This window comes from Sipha flava, unplaced genomic scaffold, assembly GCF_003268045.1.
Source record: "Sipha flava isolate LNK unplaced genomic scaffold, YSA_version1 267_pilon_pilon, whole genome shotgun sequence".
NCBI classification, from domain to species: Eukaryota; Metazoa; Arthropoda; class Insecta; order Hemiptera; family Aphididae; genus Sipha; species Sipha flava.
Window position 1 is genome coordinate 166,640 of NW_020272931.1, and position 9,617 is coordinate 176,256.

The following is a 9,617-nucleotide window of genomic DNA, read 5'->3' on the forward strand; positions in this document are numbered from 1 at the left end:
GTCTTACTACATCGGAAATCAAATGTGTGTCTTTAAAAAAAAGAACTTTGAAGTATTTCTTCGCTGATTGTGAAAATGGTCTAAAAGACTTGCCTCAATTAAAATATTGATAAATAAATTACTTGTTGAAGTTGAAGGTTTGAAAAATTCTCATTCATATGGTTCTAATAATTCACTTGATAATGATTTTATTATTAATGAAATTAATAATCGAAATAGTCGAGCAACCAATCTCATTTTTTATAATATTGAAGAATGTGATTCTAATAAAACAGATGAACGTATTACTCATGATTTTAATCAGATTCAAAACATTATTAAGGCTAGATGCACACTTGCGTTAATTAACGTGCGGCGCCGCTGCGACACCGCTGCGTGGCCGCAGAAACTCATGCACATGTCCGTTGTTTTAACGTGCGGTACCGTTGCGAGGCTGTATACAAACGTGGTGACCAAGGTACGTAACAATGCCATCAGTCGTATTTATTTTTTTGTTGGCGATGGATGTCTATCAAAAAAAAACGTGCGATTTTCGCGTACATTGTATACAAAAAATTTGTTTTAAAAAAAAAGAGACGTTACTGGGTACATCCTTACATCGATGATAGACTAGCTAGAGGTGGCTTTATTACTTTGTTTTCAAGTTTACGAGAAAATCCAGATAAGTTTATTAACTACTTTCGTATGAGTGTTCAATCGTTTGATGAACTTGCAGACAAAATAACTGACATGATTAAGTCTCAAGATACATGTATGAGACTCTGCATACCTCCATTGGAAATGATAGCTGTGACTTTAAGGTAAGTGCATTTTATGCAGCATATCATTTTACTGTTTTGAAAATGAATTACCTAAACAATTGAATAATAATTCTATGATTGTAATAAATATTCAATTTTAACTCAAAAAGATTATTATTTATTAAAATTTAACAGGTGCAAATAATAATACAACATTTTAATTATGTAAGTTATTTTATGTTATTATTTATAAAGTTTCATTACTGAATAAATCCATACTATTTTCGTCACTGTATGTGGACGGGGTGGGTGGAGAAATGATTGAAGGTGGAACAAATTGTCTTGAATATGTAATATTTCAAGAAGGGCGAACTTGTGGCAACCGTGTATATGAAGGATGTTGTTGAACATTTTGGAGTGGTGCATATTGTTTGGATATAGCCGATGTTTCAGTAAAAGGTACAGATGTATGATATTGAGGTATACTCTGTGGAGGTTTTCTCATACGTTTAATAATATTGAGTACTTCGCAGCGAAAGTCTAGTTTCTGGTCTTCGGTAAAATCAGATATAGATAGTAGAATACTTTCGAAAAATGAACGGTCTGGATTAAGTTCTTGAATGACTGGAGCAGTTGGAGTAGGAATTGGAGTGTTCATAAAATCAATTAAGGAGGTCTCTATATCTGATTTGCGTTTTTTCGTAGGACGCTGGTTGTAGGGAGGAGGTTGTTCCGGTTCCTCTGGCTGGGTTAGCTCTTCCTCTATTTCGTCGTTACCAAAGCTGGATTGTGTTTCCGTAGTAGCACCTGCAGTTTGTAAGAACGATAATTGTCGGGCATAAATGTATTTTCTTCCTGATCCAGCTGCCTGTCCAGATTTTGTTTTGTTTAAACTTTTTTTAAAGTTGTCCTTGACATTTCGCCATTTTTTTATACAAGAGGTACCTGAAAATACAGTAATTGTTTTATACTATTTTTACAATGATTTTACAATGATGAGTGTTTTTTTTTGTGTCTGTGTACAGCATAACTAGTCGAAATAATGCTTCAATTTCAAACTTCGGGGATGGTTTCCGATAACAAAGTGAATATTCTTGGTGCATTATAGAGATCAAAATTAAACATTTTCCAACAGTTTTCAAAAAAATCGAGAAAAACAAAAAAAAAGTGACGGAAAAACGCGAATTTTTACGCAAAACCAGTTTTCGACCAAATCGATTTTCTTATATGGTTGTAACTCAAAAACTAATCACTGTAAATACTTGAAATTTTCACCAAATGTTTATATTAGTGTTATATATATATACTGTTAACTTTTCAAAATATTTCAATTTTTTTTGAGCTATTTATAGACCACTGAAATTTTCGATTTTTCTGAGAACTTTTTTTTGAAATGTCGATAAAAAAATTTTGGATAGCCAAAAAAACTTGAAAATTTAATACAAGGTTCCTTATGAGCGGTTCATATTTTACTTAAAAAAAATTGAAAATCGTTAGTCACAATTTTCAACTTCATTATCTTGTTCGATACGAAATTTAATCTAGTTGGTGCATTGGTGAGGTTTTGGTAAAAATTTAACTTAACTGTATCACCCTAAATACAACTTTTCCAAATTTCCGCCCTAAATAGTTGGTCCATGGTGTGAAGTTCTCAATTTTTTTATAAATGTATGTTTTTTCTTTGGTTACAGGTATTTAGGCAGTGGATGTGATCAGGTAGACTTACACTTATCGTACAAAATTGGACACACGACTATCGGTAAGATTTTAAGAAAAGTATGCAATGCAATTTGGGAATGTTTACGCGCGGAGACCTTTCCTGATTTTACACAAGAACGCTGGAAAGATATTGCTCGAGGTTTTCAAAAATATACCCATTTTCCGAATTGCTTAGGCGCAATAGATGGAAAGCACGTACGAATTAGAAAACCAAAAAACAGTGGGTCACTATTCTACAATTACAAAAATTTCTTTTCAATTGTGTTGCTAGCAATTGTAGACGCGAATTACAAATTCATTTATATTGATGTAGGAGCTTTTGGAAAAGAATCTGACAGTACAATATTTGAAAATAGTCCTTTTAATATGAAGCTCCAAAATAATCAACTGAATATCCTAGCAAGTCAACCTCTCCCTGGAACTGAAAATCCAAAAATGCCCTTCACGTTTATCGGAGATGAGGCATTTTCTCTTTCACCCAAAATAATGCGACCTTATAGCGGTAAAGTTTTGTCCGATAAAAAAAGGATTTTCAACTACAGACTGTCACATGCTCGAAGATATGTTGAAAGTGCATTTGGCATATTATCAAATAAATGGAAAATATTCCATAAACCTATCAACGCAAATTTAGATTTATGCATACTTTTAGTAAAAACTTGTTGTGTTCTGCACAATTTCGTAAGGTCCAGAGATGGATTTAACATTCAAGAAACAATGAGTGTAGAAGGATTCATTGAAATCGAACGAGACACATCAGAACCTACTCCGAGAGCTACTAACCAGTCAATCAATGCAAGAAACAATTTGGCAGATTATTTTGTTTCAGATATCGGCAGTGTGCCTTGGCAAACAAATTATATGTAAACTAGATACTTACGTATTGTCTTTATATTTTCTATTGTACAATTAAATAATGTATTCAAATAATGTTATTAAAAATATTATATAGATTATAAAAATAATACTATATTATTAATAATATTCTTAAAAATTAAATAAAACAAATATTATAAAATAAAGAACGAATTACATAAAAGTACTTACATATATCATTTTTATCCCGTTCATCCTTTTCGTCGAATTCTTCACAAAATACTTTACAAATTTCAATCCACGCTACTCTTTTTTTAGTTCGATCGTGGTAATTATTGTCAGCTATGTTCCATATTTCGGGATGAAGTTTAACTTCACTGATGAACAGCTCCATATCTACCTCATCAATATTAAATTGAATGGTTTTTGTTGCCATTTCTGTGATTTTTTTTCACAATTTTTCACAATTTTATGACGCGTTTTCAATTTTATGGCGCATGAAAAAACGCACGTGGGTATCACACGATTGATGACAAAGTACTGTTTGCCGGAGTTGCGGTTGATAACGCGTGTCCGGTGAACTTGCGGCGTGACGGGAACGTACGGTAAAAACTGCACGCACGTGTGCACCGTTTCATGCTATTATTAGTATTTCTAAACGCACGTGCGGCGCCGCAGCGGCACCGCACGTTAAAAATACGCAAGTGTGCATCTAGCCTAAATCTATTGGTATGGACAATGAAATCATACCGTCGAAAGTTATTCGTTTGGGCCGTTATCAAAATGGCAAATTGCGCCCTACTAAAGCTGTTTTTTGACGTCATCAAACTCTTTCAATATTTTAAAAAATAAACGAAACTCTCTCTTCAAGTTCCTTCTTCTCGGATAAACATTAGCCCGGATCGTACTCTGCATCAAAGAGATTCAACAAGGAAGCTGCGTGAAGAATTGGCCGTTCATCCAATGGTGAAACCGGATTAACAATCAAATTTATTAAAGGCTATTATGAATTGTAAAAAATGCAGAAATTTCAAATTCTAAGCCCCAGGATTTTTTAATTTTCACGTAATGTACTAAAATGTTAGAGGTCTTAGGACTAAACTTCCTTTTTTTTCGTGATTTGGTTAGTAATTTATATTGTGATTTATTATATTTATGTGAAACATGGCTTAATGATTTTATTAGTAATATGGAATTAGGACTTTGTGATTACAATGTGTTTAGAGACGATAAAGATGTTATGTTAAATAGTAGAGGCGATGGGGTTTTATTGGCAGTTAGGAATAATTTTGATTGCTCTTTGTATTTCTTACTATTATTACTGTTATTATTATCACTTGTCTTTTGTTTTCATATTGTGCCAATTTATATATTAATGTTTTTCTTTCATTGTTAATGGGCTCTGGCCCGTTGATTTTATATAAATAAATAAATAAATATATTATAAATAATTAACATAACAATATTATTATAATTATTATTATTATTATTATTATTATTATTTATTATAAGAATCGGTAAATGCAGAAAGGACACATGTCCAAGTTTTAAATTTTTTCAGGAAACACAAAAAACTTAATATATTTGTTTGTGTGTTTATTTATTTAAGGCCAATCGGCAATTCAAGAGATTTACAATACAAGTTATATACAGAAAGATTATAGTAATAATAGTGATAAAGTAATCTTAAAGAAAAGACAGGTAAAACATAGTAGTGTACAGAGCAATCAACTAAATATTTAGTACAAATAGAAAGAAAAAAAAACATAAAATTATAATACAACTAAGAACTAACTAACTTAAGTGATATATACATTTAAAATATCATGATCTATAAGTTATTGAGCAGGCGGAGCATTCTGTGTAAAGGATGGTTATGAGAGTAGTTGAAACGGTGAGAAGGGACAAGGTAAAGAGAGTGATTTCTAGTATAATGTACATGAACGCGGAAAGAGATAGAGGAAAGAGGTCAGGTGCATCAACAGTGCCATTAAGAAAAGAGGTGACAAAGGAAAGGTCAGCTTATTTACGGTGAGAGGAAAGAAGAGGGATATTCAAGGAAGATCTAATGGATGAATAGTCATGGGGCGGGTGAACAATCTTGAGCAGTAAAGCGGCATATGAAAGGAATCGGTTTTGAACTCGCTCTAAGCGTAATTGGTCTTTAGCCAAATATGGATGCCATACAACAATTCCATATTCCAAAATAGAGCGGACAAGAGAGAAATAGAGGAAACGAAGACAAGTGGAGGACGTGAATAGGTTAGTGTTGCTCTTTATGAAACCCAGGACTTTTAAGGCTCTACCAACTGTTATATTAATATGCTGTTCGAAAAAAAGAGATGGAGTTAGGTAGATACCAAGGTATTTGACAGAAGAACACGTTCGAGTGAGGAGCCATTGAGGGAATAAGGGAAGATAATATGTATTCGTTTTCTATGGAATGTCATACTATGGCACTTGTTGAGATTGAGCGTAAGGCCTATATGCTGAGTCCAGAGACAGAAGGAATCGAGATCTGACTGGAGTTGACAGCAATCGGAGATAGAATTAACTTTAGAATAAATTTTAATGTCATCCGCAAATAGAAGGACTTTGGAAAATGAAAGGTAATTGTTAATTGAGTTAATAAACATTATGAACAGAAGAGGACTAAGATGTCCTACTTGAGGGACTCCAGAAGGAACTATAGACAAGTCAGATGTAACCTAACCTAACCATGGATTTTCACAAATTGCATTCTTGGACTAAGATAAGATTGGAGCCATGATAGTAAAGTGTTCCCAATACCGAGTGATTCTAGTTCGGAGATAAGATGACTATGGTTAACCGAGTCGAACGCTTTACTAAAGTCAGTGAACACGGCATCAACTTGGCAATCGGATTCAAAACTCTCAAGAATATAAGACGTGAAAGCTAGGGTACAGGTGGTAGTTGATTTCTCAGGACGAAAACCATGCTGGTCAGCCACTAAAATATGGTTAAGACTTCTTTTGATGTTAGTGTATACAATGGATTCAAGTAGTTTTGAAATGTGGGGGAGAATAGAAATAGACCTGTAGTTAGAAACAAGTGAGGGATCACCAGATTTAAAAACAGGGGTAATAGAGCTGGTCTTCCACACAGCAGGAAAAATGCCTTCATCGAGTGATTGTCTAAAGAGCAGAAATATAGGGTAAACAATAGAGTCTTGGCAATTAAAAAATATACGTGCAGAAACACCATCAGGGCCATTTGAATTGTTATTTTTTTAGGGAGCTAAGTGCGACTTGCACATCATCAAGTGTAATGAGGTAATTAGAAGGAAGTTCATACGGATATCTATTATTTGTAGGAGGATTAAAAGGTGGAGAAATAGAGGAATTATACATGGAATAGAAGTACTTAGATAACAAATTGGCAGAATCACGAGGATTATCAGCCGTAGTGGTATCCCAACGTAAAGTAAAGGGTAGCGTGTTGTGCTTACTTAAATTTTTAGTATACTTCCAAAAGGAAGAAGGGTTGTGGGTGAGCGAGTATTCTATAGGTCTTATATATGACTGATATTCTTTCTTAGAAGTGTGTTTACATTTGGCACGAAGCTCAGAAAAAGCTAAGTAGTCGCAGGGCAACTTAGTCCGCTTAAAAACTGCATGGTCACGTTTTTTCTTAAAATAAGATTTTTTAGTGTGGGAAAGGTCCAGAGAGGAAATTTTGGTAACTTATAAATTTTTGTAGGAACAAACAACTCAATGGAATGAAGCAGAGCTTCATAAAAAATAGAGGCAGCATCGTCGATTGAATACTGTGAAAAAGTAGACTCCCAGTTAAATGAGTTAAAAAATTGTGATATACCAGAGTAGTTTGCATCATTGAAGTCTTTATAGGTATGGGTGTTATCTATCACAATATCAGATTGGAAAGGAAATATTATGTGAAGATGTGGGCGATAAGGGTCCGGGATAACAAGTGATTCAGTTGCTGTACTGCTAGTGACTTTATTGGAATTTGAAAAAATAAGATCTAGAATGCTGTCATGACTATTAGGAAGGGAGTTATGTTGAAAGAAATTTAAGTAAGAAAAAGAATCTATAATAGGTGCGGTGTTGTGATAATTTGCGGCAATTAATCCTAGTTTATCAGATGACCATGTAACATTAGGTAGATTGTAGTCACCACAAAGGATAACTGATACAGATTCATAGGAGGATATGATTTGCTCAACAGAAGCAACGTGGGATTCAACTACATTAAGAGGAGAGTGTGGTGGTAAATAGACACCACCTACCAATAAATAATTAGAGTTGAAGGACAGTAAGGCAAATATTTGCTCAACATTCGAGCCGCCATCATCCAGTTGCAAGAGTACTCACATGTTCAACAGAATTAAAAGAAGACCATCTCATAGTTGAAACCAAGCAGACCATCTCTAATAAAGTTTAACTTTTATTAGATACAGGTAGCGATCTAAATCTGATCAAATTATCAGTTTTAGATCCACAAGTATTGGTAAACGAAGAAATTTGCTACAGACTCACAGGCATTAATGAGCATTCAATGCAAATCCTCGGTAAGGTGGAACTAACTCTACAAATATGTAACAATGAAATATCCACCGAATTTCATGTGGTACATCCAAATTTTAATATACCGCATGAAGGAATTTTGGGAAAACCCTTTTTAAAAAATAATAAACTAATAATTGATTTTCAACAAACCAAGTAGTACTACTAAATAAAGACAATCGATGTGTAATAGCTGCCCGTACAGAATCAATAATGGTTATAAATTTAAATAATGTAGCTAACGATACAGAGTTGATAATACATGCGCAGACCATCACAAATAATCTAGTATGTGGAAATACAATCGTTAAAGTAAAAGATTACAAAACTTTCATCTCAGTAATAAATTTTTCTGAACACGACATTGAAGCAGAAAATCCTCAGCTACAACAACTATCATATGAAACGTTCGAAGAAAATAAACAATGCCTTATTACAAACTTAGAACCTCTAAGTAATCCAAGCAGTCAACGATTAAGTCAACTCAGAGAAATAATGCAAATCTAAACGAAGAAGAAAAGGCATCAGTATTAGACACTTGTGAAGAATACTCGGATATATTTCATTTGGATGGAGACGTATTAACCTGTACAGATGCAGTGTTTCATGAAATAAATGTTCCATCAGAAACGAGGCCTATTAACGACAGACCATATAAATTACCTTTCCGGCACAAAAAAGAAATCAATAAACAAGTACAGAAACTCGAAGAAGACAAAATAATTATACCAAGTAAAAGCCCGTGGAATGCACCTTTGTTGGTGGTTCCCAATAAACCAGACAAAAATGTTGAAGTGAAGTTTCGTGTATGCGTAGATTTCAGAAAACTCAATAGTGTATCAACGGGAGATGCACACCCTCAACCAAACATAAGCTACTTATTTCTAGAACACTTTCCACTATACCAGAATTATTCAGAATTATTCCATCTGGACTAGCACAAATCCAGGGTCTTGCAGAATCAATAACTAATCCACATTTCAATATATTTTTTCCAAACAATTTTTAAATTCAACTAATGCTATTGACTCAGTTTGTTTCCCATACTTCACATTTATATTGCCTTTATTACCATAGCATACCAGGGTGCCCTGCTTAAAATATATTATTGTGCCTTTTATTTTGCTTTATTATTATTATATTAACATTGGTCCGATAATTGTTTTGATTTTATTTATCAATAAGTCACGTTACAGTGTGGGCGTTTCAATTGTTATAGTGGGTGCGACCTATTTTCCGGAAGACTCTGGGCCGGACTTTGTGATAGGTAACAACCATTAATATTAGAAGTTTGCAAATAGAAAGCTATTATTACTAACGCATTAATAGTATGTTCTTTTATACCAAACTATAATGTGATTACCTTTCAAAATCTCAGAACCCTCAGCAAACGGGGGTTTACTATTGCCTACATAGTTCATATCAATTATTTCGATTATGGACATATTTTTTAGGTACTTAAAACACTTAACAGCAACCACTAGGAAATAAATTAAGTAAAAACTTAAATTTAACTAAAAAGTAAAAACAAGTAAAATTGAGTTCTAACTTACAAGGGCACCCATAGGAAAATGTTCAAGGGGGAGACAAAGTTTTAATTTATCAATTAATTTATTAATAGAAATGTTCATGAGATAGAAATGGACTTACAATTTTACATTATATATCAAACAGGAAGATTAAGAAATAAATAGTAAAAAGTAAATACATATTTTTTAAATTTATTAATATTACTCATTATTAGATTTTGAATGAAGTGAAGAATGTATTAGTTTTACTATGATGTGTGTTTTTT

The 9,617-nt window shown here is 33.2% G+C and overlaps 1 protein-coding gene across 1 annotated transcript; it reads left to right on the forward strand.

Annotated features, from left to right (window-relative positions):
* The first annotated feature begins 334 nt into the window (after nucleotides 1–334).
* On the forward strand, nucleotides 335–3,326 carry LOC112685143 (protein ALP1-like). The gene is made up of 2 exons (XM_025556925.1): nucleotides 335–800; nucleotides 2,432–3,326. Exons 1-2 carry the CDS (start codon nucleotides 505–507, stop codon nucleotides 3,324–3,326), a joined length of 1,191 nt encoding a protein of 396 aa, XP_025412710.1. The 5' UTR covers nucleotides 335–504.
* Nucleotides 3,327–9,617: the final 6,291 nt, after the last annotated feature.

Coding starts and splice junctions, on each gene's coding strand:
- LOC112685143 (XM_025556925.1), top strand. CDS start 505: ATGTCTATCAAAAAAAAACGTGCGATTTTCGCGTACATTGTATACAAA. Junction 801..2,431: donor ATGATAGCTGTGACTTTAAG/GTAAGTGCATTT, acceptor CTTTGGTTACAG/GTATTTAGGCAGTGGATGTG.